Source organism: Fundulus heteroclitus, chromosome 22 (genome assembly GCF_011125445.2).
Source record: "Fundulus heteroclitus isolate FHET01 chromosome 22, MU-UCD_Fhet_4.1, whole genome shotgun sequence".
NCBI classification, from domain to species: domain Eukaryota; kingdom Metazoa; phylum Chordata; class Actinopteri; order Cyprinodontiformes; family Fundulidae; genus Fundulus; species Fundulus heteroclitus.
In genome coordinates this window covers 27,919,569-27,932,699 of record NC_046382.1, presented here as the reverse complement: position 1 = coordinate 27,932,699, position 13,131 = coordinate 27,919,569, and the positions used below count along the sequence as shown (strand labels likewise).

General features: G+C 40.3%; 1 protein-coding gene across 2 annotated transcripts in view; it reads right to left on the bottom strand.

Moving 5' to 3' along the window:
- The window catches only part of insyn2ab (inhibitory synaptic factor 2Ab), a 61,258-nt gene that overhangs the window by 31,165 nt on the left and 16,962 nt on the right, over positions 1-13,131 (bottom strand). For both annotated transcript variants that reach the window (XM_036126767.1, XM_012863948.3), the window contains exon 2: positions 451-1,615. In XM_036126767.1, coding sequence (XP_035982660.1) covers positions 451-1,610 — 1,160 coding nt within the window. In that variant the 5' untranslated portion in view covers positions 1,611-1,615. The remainder of the gene's footprint in view (positions 1-450; positions 1,616-13,131) is intronic.

Below are 13,131 nucleotides of genomic sequence, written 5' to 3'. Positions count from 1 at the left end.
CATAAGCCAGAGTTTTAAACTTAGTAATAACTTAATTTCTAGTTAAATACTCGCTTTGGCAACTATCTACTTTTTAGATCCAATTCGGTCAATGACTTGTTTTTTTTTTTGTTGTTGTTTTTTACACAGTCTTTTGAACTAGTTTTTTAAGATTTTGTTAGTTGTAACAGTAAGTAGAGTCAAAGTGATAAAATGTGAGTATTTTTTTAAGTTGCTTGCTCAGGTTTTCTGCCCTTGTTATAATCTTGAATGATGCTTTTCTGTTTTTTGATACCAGAAATGACATTTTCATTGCCAAAAAAATAGGAAGTAAAGACTGAAGGTGTAATACAACAGTATGACAGTGCATTAAAGCTATTCTGTGCATTGCATATAATCTGCATTCACATTATTCAATAAGTATTTAGCTGCAAATATATAATGTTGTGCCATGAATTGCATTGTACTTACCCTTCCCTCTGTGCTTCCCCTTTCTCCAGCTCCTGAATAACTCCAAGAAGTACCTTGATGGTCTCCTGGCTTGAGCTGATGAGATTCTCCATGGCCTGCAACTGTGCTTTCATATCCTTGTCTCCAGATAAGGGTATTATCTGCTGGCTGCTCCCCAAGCCTGGAGCTTGTGTGCCTCCTGGTGGAAAGCTCTCAACCCCTTCTGCAGTTCTTTGCAGTTTAGAGGAGGCTGACCCATGCCTTGTCCGACACTGCCCTTGCGACTTCACAGAGCATTTAACACTATGAGGAAAAGTCTGAGACTGCTGCTCATTTAGCTGTGTACCCTTTTTCCGTTTGCAGCTCATAGATGGGCTCCCTAGGAACTCTGCTTGTGTCAAAGAGTTCCACGCCACTGGGCCAGTGCCCTTTGGCTTGTCTTCTGAGAACTCAGAGTCCCCCAGCTGTCGCTTTGAGGATGAACCAGGACCTGTGTCTTCTTTGGATAATCCTTTGTGTTTAGTCCATTTCCCACACACTTGGTATTCTGGTTCATTTTTAGAAGACTGTTCGCTTGAATGTCCCTCTTCTGTAAAATGTGAGGCATCAGGATACAAAGATCCATCCATACAGTTGGCACTTGACAGCAAATCCTCTGTACCGCTGCTGTCGTCCATGTGATGAAGTAGGGCTGTTGTCTGTCCAACAATCTTACCCTTACATTTGGAAGACTCGCCAACTGGTTCGCCATCGTCTCTTCCTGTCTTTATATCACTCAAAAAGCCATTGTTTTGCCGTCTGTAATCTTCCACCAAAGCTGTGTGTTTAAATGTGTGTCCTTTTTTCCTCTCAAAAGGAAATGTTTTGTATCTCTTAGTGAGGTCTGGCGAGGTCTGGACACCAGTGCTCCTGGTTACATTTGGAATAGAGCGCCTGGCAGGCATAGTCATGTATTTTCTATGTGTTACCTTGCAAGAAATTGATCTTGAATGTCTTCCTTGCTGCTCTTTTTGAGCTTCACAGATATCCTTGAAATGCACTTGTAAGGCTTTGTTTCTCTTCTTCACCTCTTGCCTGTGTGATTCTGGTCCAGAGTGCGATGTTTGTGAAGGTCTCTCTTCTGAATCTGATTCATCTGAATTTGACAGAATAAAACATGTGTTGTCCTCTTTGCTCACCATATTTCCTGAAATTAGAAAACAAAAGAGCTTAAGCGTTAGGATGTTACCTCATAAGAAGAACATTTCCAGTTTAGGGTATACTATTTTATTAGAAGGGAGTGAATCTTAACAAGCAACAAGTACATAATAATCATGAATACAGCTGTAATTTGGGGTGTTTCTCTTCCAGCCTTGAACATCTGAGTTTTAAAGTCTTTGCCTGTTCTCTGCAAAACAGCTCAAGGATTTAGGACTGGAGCTTGACTAGACAATTCTAACACATGACCTGCTGGAAGACAAACATCCACACTAGTCTCAAGTATTTTGCAATCTTACAGAATTGTCCTGTATTGAGATCCAGCTATCTTGAATTGTGTCCGGCTTCCCTGTCACACTGATAAAAAGTATCCCCTCAGTACTACCCTGTCACCACCATTTTACATCAATGCCCACCTCTCCTGCACAGAGGGCTTATTGTGTCTTTCCATCAGCACTTCAACAATTGCCACTATTTTGTCCAGGCCATATTTTTATAGTGCACAACTACTGTTTGCCCTGTCAACAGATTCTCCCACTTGAGCTGTATATCCTTGAAGTTCATCCAGAGTATCTGAGGGCCTCTGCATTGAGTGCACTGCTTCATGAGAAGTTAACTTTTTATTTTTCTAACCTATAACAATGTTGCTTTTGAACAGGCTTTAGAGTACTAAGCACCAGCTGTTAGGCAGATGGTCCTCTTTTGCATGTGAACAACCACTTTTGATATTCACTGTTAAACTTGTTAAGCAACTATTCAAAGGTACTCCATATTAAACTGAGTTTATCTAAACCTTCATGGACTGAAGAAGTCTCTTAGAGAAGAGACTAAATGTTTCAAGAAAGAAAAACCCCTCTAGAGGATCTACTCAACTTTTTGATGAACTCTGTTTTAAATGTCTCCACATTTTCACCCCTGCTCTATTTGGTATCCTTGGTCTTCATGATGCTTGTTTACAAACTTTCTCCAAATAAACTCTGAATAAAGACCTTCATGGGTTCAAAGCACAGCTGTATTTTCTTGCATTAACATTACAGTCAGCTGAATTCTTGTTGTTAATTTGTCATCTTCTAAAGCCAATTGCTTGTGTTGGACTTTATTCAATGGTACCAAACTAAAGACAGCTAAATACTTATGCATGTTAAACGTTTCAGATGTATATTTGTAAAGCATTATGAAAACCATGCATCCTTTTTTTCCAACTCCACAAGCGTTCACTACGTGTTCGTAGTGTTCGTCTCTCTCATAGAATTGATAGTGAAAAGAAGCCAGTCAGACCGATCATTTTAAACTTATTTCATTTGCAACATTATCTTTAGTTTCAACAACTTTGTAGGGGAGCACAGAACAGAGACAAAAGACTTTTCTTTTCATAGTTGTCATTGTTCTGTTCCACTCAAACACATATAGCCTCTCCCTGTGCAGTGGCATCTCACAATGCAGCTTTCTTGCCCAGTGTTTGATGATTTGCTTCGAGAGACCTTTCCGGAATAATAATTGCTTCCACACAGCCATCCTTGCTGCTTCTGCCATTATTTTAAAAAGTTTGTTTAGACTCCCATACTCAACTCAGGTTAGAAAAAGCTTTTGCAGTTAGGCCCATCCACTTCTTAAACATTTACCCGTTAAGATAGCATACAGTGTTTACAGATACAGATATGTTTGCTTCAATATATAACTAATTCATAGAATTGCCAAAGTGGACAACTTTACCTTTTAATAAAATGAAAATTTGTCACATTTATGTCACTTAATAATTGCTGTAGTGAAACAGCAGCATTTGCATGTTTGAGTCACTGCTGCATTAGATGATGTGGCTCTTAGAGATGCTTCCTTGATCACTGTTAAATTCACCCTCGCTGAAGTAATAGTGTACATAAGTTTTAATGATTTAATGTGACATTGACATCCTCACATAAAATTTACATTAGGGAAAACATTAGAGAAACATTTAAATCATAACGTATGAGCTTATGAGACTTTTTCCTTTGCTGTTCTTTATATTTCAGTCATAACTAAATAAATTCTCACCACTGTGCTACAATTCAATCAGCCGCACTGCTAATCTTGTATTCTTGCAACACCCTACTTTTCAATAAATCTTCATAGTCTGTTTATACTTTGTGAGGTGCTATGTTCAGATTAAGATTAAACGTATATTTGTCACATTGGTCAGAGATGTTTTGCTAGGAAATGGCTAGAGGGTACTTGGTGCTTAGGCTCCTAGCTAAAGGTGTTTACTATATAATGTATTCCTCCTGTGGTTTGAGGTACCCGGCAGCAGAAGAAATGGCCTCAGAGCAGCTGTGGCCCACACACACTATACTCTAGAATAATAACTGGTGTTGAGCTCCTCCATCTGTATCCACCTGTAGGCACTGAAAGTCCCCCAGGGGAAAATTTATTTCCTTCCCTTTCCAGATCTCAGCTGTGGTGAGTAGAGTGGTGAAGTCAAAAAACTAAACACAAAATATGAATAGTGAATCCGTAGTGATCACATTTTAAGGAGACCTGGTTGAATGAAATGAAAATCTACAAATCAATTAGATGGATTAAGTAACATTTTAAAAATCTTCTTCTCAAAACAGTGCTATATATTTTTCAGTCAAAAGGGCAGATAAAATTGCCAGCAACTAATGTTTTCCAATGGATTTTCATGATTTAAATAAGAGAGCTGCTTGCAAAAGCATCAAAAAAACAATTTATTTATGATTTAAAAATATGTAAAATGTGTAAAAGCCTGTGTGTTGATGAATGCAGAATGATAAAGAGCTAAACCACTGTGCATCATTCATGATGAAGTAATTTCAGTTTATACAAAACCTTCAGCTATCCCTACTTCATCCATCCATCTTCTAACACGTCTATCCCTTGTGGGGTCGCGAGGGGTGCTGGTGCCCATCTCCAGCTGTCAATGGGTGAGAGGCAGGGTACACCCTGGACAGGTCGCCAGTCTATCGCAGGCTATCTCTACTTATATCTAGGAATTCAATTAATATTTTCATTGTTGAAATTCATCCTTAACAAAACCAACAACAAAAACTTATTCTATATAATCTATTCTCAAAGTCCAGACTCTGATCCAAATCCAAATTAAACAGGAGATGATTTTAATGTCGCGGTCAGTTTAGGCTCATCCAACAGCCATGTGGGAAAGACCTGAAGACACAGCTACAAGCTGATAAAACTACATTTGTAAATGAATATGACCTTCAAAGCAAAAAACTAGTTTATGAAGCAAGGTAAAGCCCATGTGAAAGTTGTGTCTGCACATTATAAGCTGAGTCATGAAAAAAACTGTTATGCGAAGAATCATCAAGCAGTCATGTGAAAATAAAGAGATAGCAAGCTAACATTAGCCCAACACTTCAGTAAATTCCATTTCTAGAAAATATCCTCAAAACCCCAAGACCAAGTCAGAAAGTCATTCAGAAGTAAATGATAAAGCAACACATGGTGTGTGTAGCAAGCGCTAGTGTCCAGTTGCTCTAGGAAGACAAAACATTGTATTCTCCATCAAAGAAGGAATACACATCCTGAACATGCATATGGATGACTTTTATGGTCATCCATCTCTGCGTGGTTCAGTTCATCCACAAAACTTGACCGGTCCAAACTGCTATGAACAATTAAAACCGCAGAGAGGATCATCAGGACTGACCTTCCATCCTTTCACGACCTGTACATGTTTAGGGCCAGTAAAAGGGCAGCAAATGTTGGAATCCAAAATTAAATTCCTTGTTTGTACCCACAAACTTGGCAAATAAAGTTTATTCTGATTGTTAGTAAGAATTGCACAATCACTATTGGAAACCATGTAATACTGATAAGCAGTGACTGGCAAAAAACTGTTTTCAATGTCAAAGCACATTGACTTGTTTCATTTTACCAAAATTACCACAGGACAGGACTGTTATGTGGTAATTTCCTGACAAATGAGCAGAATCATACAAAATACTCAGAAAATAAAAGGCAAGGAACTTTATTTACTGAGAGTTAAATAATAAATGGGCAAGAAACAGGAGAGATCCTGGGTGCATGGTTTGTTGGCTCTTGGAACAGAGAGGGACAGTTAGACCTGTCCAGGAGTTGACAAGGAAGTAAATATTGCAGGATGAGATAGAAGAGAGTGGTTTACCACCCTGAGGAGAACAGAACATTGTAATGAATGGTGAATGTAATTTCCCACACTTGGTTGGTCTTTAAATGCACCATAAGGCTGGAGATGATGCATTGAGTTTTTGTAAGCTAGTACGACTAGATACTTTGGAAAAGAAACAAACCATTCTTGTTCATCGACTGATTCCTGATGGTCATTAATGTTCTATGTCAAGGCGACATTACATGGTCTCAGAAGCGGAGGACAGCTATAAAGAGTCAAGGCTTCTAAGTTTAACCCTCTGTCAAATTTTAACTTCATGAAGCCAGGAGAATGGCCTGAGTGGAAGCAGTGATTTGCATGCTACAGGATAGCTAAAAAGCTGAACAAAGAGATCCAGGTTTGCTCGCTAATCTATGTGATGGGCAGTAAAGCAGAGAAAATCTTCTCCTCGTTCAAGTTTGAGGAGGAGGATGATGATAAAAATCATGCAGTTCTCATCAAGTTTGATGAATACTTCATACCCAGACAGAATATAATTCACAAACTGCCATGTTTCTACCAACACAATCACCTGCAAAGGGAAGAGGCAGAAGCATACTTATGGGTCTTGTACGAACTGGCGGAGAATTGCAGTTTCAGAGACAAAAGGGACGAACACATTTGTGATAGACTTGTCTTGGCCATAAGGGACAAGGAGTTGTCTCAGAATTTGCAGCTCACAGGAGACTTGACGCTGGCTCATGTCATACAACAGGTACGTCAATCAGAAGAGGTAGCCAAGCAGATTAGCCTTCAAGCTAGCGGAGCCTGACTGGATTTGCATATGGCAAGCGTCTCAGCGGATGGATGATGGAAAATTCCACACAAAAAGCACTCACTGCACACCCCAGGAAAGGCCCCAAACTGTGTTTAGGTGCAGCACATAGCACTATGATAAAAAGAAATGCACAGCTGCTAAAAACTTTTTCAAAAATGGCACAAAAAAAGACATTGGGCTTGTGTTTGCCGTACTAAAATTGTCAATGAACTCCAGGAAACTACTCATTATCAGTTCTTAGGTGAAGTTACTAGCCCAACAAACTCAGACAACGGGACTGTCAAATTAGACATTGCAAATGTACCTCTGACATGCAAAATAGATACTGGGTCAGATGCTAGTGTCATTGGAGATAAGACATTCAGGTCACTCGATAAGAGTGACCACGACACTGTTTCCTGGACCAGGAGGCCCACTTCAGTGTTATGAGATGTTTGATGTCAGCACAGAATATAAAGGGAAAAGCTTCAAATTTCCTCTGTATGTGATCACAGGAAATAGCTGCTTGCTCAGCAGGAGGTAAGCACTTAAGATGGGTCTTGTAAAAAAGAATAGAAGAGGTTTTTATTTATTTTATTTAAGATTAATTTAACCAGGAAAATCCCATTGAGATTACTAATCTCTTTTTCAGGGGAGTCCTGGCCAAGACAGTGGCACAGATCACAAAAATGCAGAACATTACCCACAATTTCATAACAATTTCCAAATAATATTTTAAAACATTTACACACCATGGAATTAATTTCCAAACCTTTGAGCAAGAGTTTAAACTGGCCTATTGGAACCAGTTCCTTTAATTTTCAGTCTTTTTGCTTCATGTTGTGGGGTCAGAATACTGAAATACCATACCAGCTTCTGTGCTGACACTTGGTACAGACAGTAGCCGTGATCTTGTGAGCTTAAAGAATACAGTCCAGCCACTTTTGGTTGAATATATTCACACAGATATGAGGGAGTAGACATATAATACCCTTAAAAATTAACATATCCCAATGAGTGAGTCTACAACTCTCCAGTGTTGGCCAGCCTACGTGTGTGTAAAGTTCACAGTGGTATTTCCCAGGCTTACAGTTTGTGAGAAACCTCATTGAGGCATGATAAATGGAGTCAAGCAGTTTCAGTTCTTGAGTTGGGGCATTCACATAAATGAGGTCACCCTAATCCAGAATGGGTGTAAATGTTTTTACTATAAGTTTCCTTTTTGCATTGAAAGATAAACATAGCCTATTTCTGAAACAGAAGTGGGAGAATATATTGCTCTTTGTTCTTGAAAATAACTCGCCCTTATTTGTATTTAAAGTAAGAGTCAATTGTAGAAACATGTTATGCAGGTTATCACAGTGTTTGGAACCAGCAACTTCTTGAAGACTGAGCCTGTGAAAATCTTGCTCTAAGACAACGCACAGCCATATACGGTCCACGTAGCCAGATGTGTACCACTTCCGCTCATACTGGTTATAAAAAAAGAGCTGCAAAGCTCAGATCAGGTTCCTGGGACACATCCTGGACGAGAATGTGAGGATACCTAACCCAGCAAAAGTGGATGGCATTGAAAAGTTCCCCAGACTCCCGAACGAGTTAAGGCTCTCTTTCCATACGTTGAAGTCTGCCCTGGCGTCCGCACCTGTGCTCCACTTCTATGATGCCAACAGGGTCACAATGGTGTCAGCTTATGCAAGCAGCTACGGGCTCGGAGGAGTCCTGCTACAATGGCATGGTGACGATTGGAGGCCTGTAGCCTGCTGCTCCGAGAGGCTTTGTGATCTGGAAACCAGGTATGTACATATAGGGAAAGAATGCTTGCTGTGTGTCTGGGCCTGTGAGTACTTTGAGAAGTACTCGAGACTTTCACATTGCTTACAGACCCCAAGGTGAGTCTCCTGAAGAGACTGATGCATTTTAATGCAGAGCCCACCTTGACATTGGTTAATGCGCTGTCCAGGGGTCCACTGGAGCACATCGACAATGATCAACTTGAGGAGGATGGAACAGTGCACATTGGAGCAGTCATCAGCTACCTACCAGCCACCCCCCCCCACCCCCCCAGAAACTACAGCAGATAAGAGATCATACCACACAGGACCCCCCAGTTACAGTCAATGATACATCTCACTCAGTCAGGATGGTATGATGAAATATGAAAAGAGTAGTCCCAGGGGTTGTTACGGAGTTTTACAAGGTGCGAGGGGAGCTGTCAGCAGAGGTTGGTGGTAAGGGGCAGCTGAATAGTCATATCTGCCTCCTTGCCTCCTTGTGATCCAAGATGTTAGAAAGGATTCATGATGGTCACCAAGGCTTGGTGAAGTCTAGAGAGAGCTAAGAGTCAGTGTGGTGGCCAGGGTTGTCAAAAGACATAAGTGCAAGAAATGCACAGTGTGATTTTTGTACTATAAACATGCACACACAGAATAAAGAGCTACTCATGCTGTCAGTACTACCAGATAGTCCATGGCAAAAAATAGGTATAGACTTTTGTGAATACAACAAGCAAACCTATTTGATAACTCTGGATTACTACTCCTGTTACCTTGAGATTCTGAACTTAACAGCAGCCATAACTACGCAGGTTATAGACAACCAAGCTGACACTTTTGCTAGATATGAAGTTAAAGAGGAGCTTGTTTGTGATAATGAACCTCAGTTTACTTAAGAGGAATTCAAGAGGTTTTCTGTAGAGTTTAATATTGTCCAAACTATATTCGGTCCACACTATGCTCAAAGTAACGGACATGCAGAAAGAGCAGTGCAGTTAGCGAAAGGAACCCTACAGATGGAAAATCCACTCCTTGCTCTCACAGTTTATAAGACTACTCCAACTACATCCACAGGGTTCAGCCAAGCAGAGCTGCTGATGGGCCGCACGATTAGGACCATGCTGCCTACCCTGTCCACAAATCTGAATCCAAGCTGACCAGACAAGGAAATTGTGCGCTCTGCAGATGCTGAAGCTAAGTGAAAGCAGGCACTCTACTACAATCAGAGAAATGGAGTTCACCATTTACTACCGCTGGACTCTGGAGACAGAGTCCAACTTCTTGATGAAGTTGGACAATGAGAAACAATGGACTACATCAGGGATGATACAAGGCAACTGTTCTACCCCCAGGTCATATGTTGTAGTGACACCCTATGGAGGATATTACAAACTGCAAAGCTAACTGCAGTCATCTACGGAAAATCCCTGCTGCTCCTACACTTCCAGATACCAGCAGGCCACCAGGAGTCCCCCTGCCAGAGAGCAGTGATGTTAAAAATGAGAGTACAGAGACATCACCAAAGATAGGGGCAGTTACAATTACTTGTTCTGGACAAGTGAATGAGCCACCTCAAAACATATAAAGAGGAGTGGAATGTTCTCACATTATTTTAATTAACAGTAATGTTCTTCGTCCACACTCTTCTTCGTAGCTCCAACCCCCAACGGAGGCTGCTAGGGTTTTTGCCTTCAAAACGTTTATTGAAAATTCTAAGAAGTAGAAACAGGCTACGTCCCTGGTGTTTGATTTTATACAGTGTGACCATGAAAATGGTTGGCACATCTAATTCCCATGACTTAGATGGGTGGGGGAAGCGTTTGTCTAGTTGTGTGTGTGTGTGTGTGTGTGTGTGTGTGTGTGTGTGTGTGTGTGTGTGTGTGTGTGTGTGTGTGTATGAGTGTGTGCATGTCTAGTTTTTGAATTTGGCCAAATTGTAGACCCATTTGCATGCGAGACACCTAGACTCTCATGCTACCCTTTTCCCCTTGACTTTTAAGGTGAGTTTTTTAACAGTTTTGAGTAATGTGCAAGCAGATATATGCCAAAATCCTCCTTTTCCCATACTTGACCCGGATTTATTTAATTCCTGTCAGAAGAGCCCTACGTCTAACTTAACACTCATATATAAACTCTGGTGTTTACTCTGATGCTTCAAGTCAATTGCATCTGATGCTACCCCAGCAGATAATGGCAGAAGAGATAACACACAACACAACAGAAAAGATCTGCAGCATTTTGCTACAGACACTGTCCAAGGCTTCTTCAAGAAGTCCAGTCTGTTATGTCCCTTCTTTTAGACACTATATTTAAATGACCTTTAGACTGCTTTGTGCCAGGGATGACGTAATGATAAGATTTTGCCATCAAGGACAGCATGAACGATAGACTGATGTGTGGTTCACAGGACATGATAGCATTATATATGAAATAGAACCCTTGGCCACCGCATGGCTATAAATGTATCAAGTTATGTGAGCTTTATTCCTTTAAAAAATATGTCACTTAGACACTCGCTAGTTGATGCTGCACATCATATTTTATTCATCAGAATCTCTGATTCTGAGTAACAATGGTTTTGCATAGCCGCGTGGTAAGGTATATTGCATCACTTCCTGTTTTTTATTGCTGCGGTGTATATAGGGGTTTGGTGTTCCAGACTTGATTTTATCTTTAATCTCTGTGCTGTGACATCTCTCTGTTTCTAACACATCAGCACATTTAAAACACATTCTCTGTGTCTGCACTTCATGTTTGGGAACTCCTCGTGTTTCACATGGTTTGCATTTCTCAGTGAGGTAAGAGGTCATTAGCCTAGCTTTAGCATAGCCTAGCTTTAGTCCTAAAATGGCTTTGTCACCTTACAACTGAAAAATGCAAGAGAATCTTTCTTCTCTGAGATCATTAAGAAAAACATTAATAATGCTCGTGTCTTATTTGCCACAGTCGACAGGTTAACAAATCCTCCTGTGTCAGTGGCTTCCGAACTCCACTCCACCAGGGCCTGCAACAAATTTGCAAACTTCTTTACTGAAAAAATCCAAAAGATTAGAGGATCTGTTTGTACATCCATACTAAGTTCAGTACCAAAGTTGTCTCCTACCAGAATTGATTTTGACCAAATGTCCCAATTCAGCCAAATAAACTCCAAAAGCTTAGAGCAGATAATTCAGCAGTTAAGTTCCTCCTCAAGCTGCCTTGATGTTCTCCCCACAGCTTTCTTTAAAAAAGTTTTACCTGTCATAGCGTCTGATTTGACTCAGATAATAAACGCGTCCCTTCTGTCAGGTGTTTTCCCCCAGTCCCTAAAAACAGCAATTATCAAACCACTGCTGAAAAAGAACAATTTAGACAAACTTCTACTCCAGAACTACAGGCCCATCTCAAACCTCCCCTTTATCAGTAAGATCATTGAAAAAGTTGTATTTCAACAATTAAACACCTTATTAACTACGACCAGCCACTTTGATGTTTTCCAGTCAGGTTTCCGTGCTCACCACAGTACAGAGACCGCCCTTATCAAGGTGTTTAATGACATCCATATAAATACAGACTGTGGAAGAACCACCGTGCTGGTTCTATTGGACCTCAGTGCAGCATTTGATACTGTCGATCACTCCATTCTGTTAGAACGTCTGGAAAACTGGGTCGGCCTCTCTGGTACAGCTCTCAACTGGTTTAAATCCTACTTAAAGGACAGGGACTTTTTTGTATCAGTAGGTAACTTTACATCAGAGATGACAAAAATCACATGTGGGGTTCCCCAAGGGTCCATCCTGGGTCCCCTCCTATTCAATATCTACATGCTCCCTCTAGCTCAGATAATAAAAAATAACAACATCAGCTATCATAACTATGCAGACGACACACAGCTCTACATCACCATGTCACCAGGTGACTATGGACAAGTTCAAGCACTGAGTAAATGCCTAGAAGAAATCAATACGTGGATGTACCAAAATTTTCTTCAACTGAATAAAAACAAAACTGAAGTAATAATATTTGGACCAATAGAGTAAAGATCAAAAGTTAGCACACAGCTTCAGTCGCTTCAGCTAAAAACCACTAATCAGGCCCGAAATCTGGGAGTAGTGATGGACTCAGACCTGAACCTTCAAAAGCATCTAAAGACAATTACAAGGTCGGCTTTCTATCACCTGAAGAACATTTCCAGAATTAAAGGACTGATGTCTCAGCAGGATCTGGAAAAACTAATCCATGCGTTTATTTTTAGTCGAATTGATTACTGCAACAGTGTTTTCACAGGTCTGCCTAAAAAGTGGATCAGACAGCTGCAGCTGATCCAGAACGCTGCTGCCCACGTCCTCACTAAGACTAAGAAAGTAGAGCACATAACCCCAGTTCTAAAGTCCTTACACTGGCTCCCTGTATCTCAGAGAATAGACTTTAAAATACTTATGTTAGTCTATAAATCCCTAAATGGCTTAGCACCTAAATACATTACAGACTTGTTATCAGTGTATCAACCCTTCAGACCACTCAGGTCTTCTGGCTCCAGCCTACTCTGCATACCTAGAACCAGAACCAAACATGGAGAAGCAGCATTTAGTTCCTATGCTCCGCTTATCTGGAACAAACTTCCAGAAAACTGTAAAAGTGCGGAAAGCCTGAGTTCCTTTAAATCAAGATTAAAAACACATCTGTTTAAAATTGCCTTTGACTGTTCTAGTTAAACAGTTTTACTGTTTTTAATGTTCTTTTTTGTTACTACATTCTATCCCTACTTGCTTTTATTCTATTTTCTATCTACATTTTATTATTTTGCTATATCTTAATCATGTTAAGCACTTTGTATTGTCTTGTACTGAATT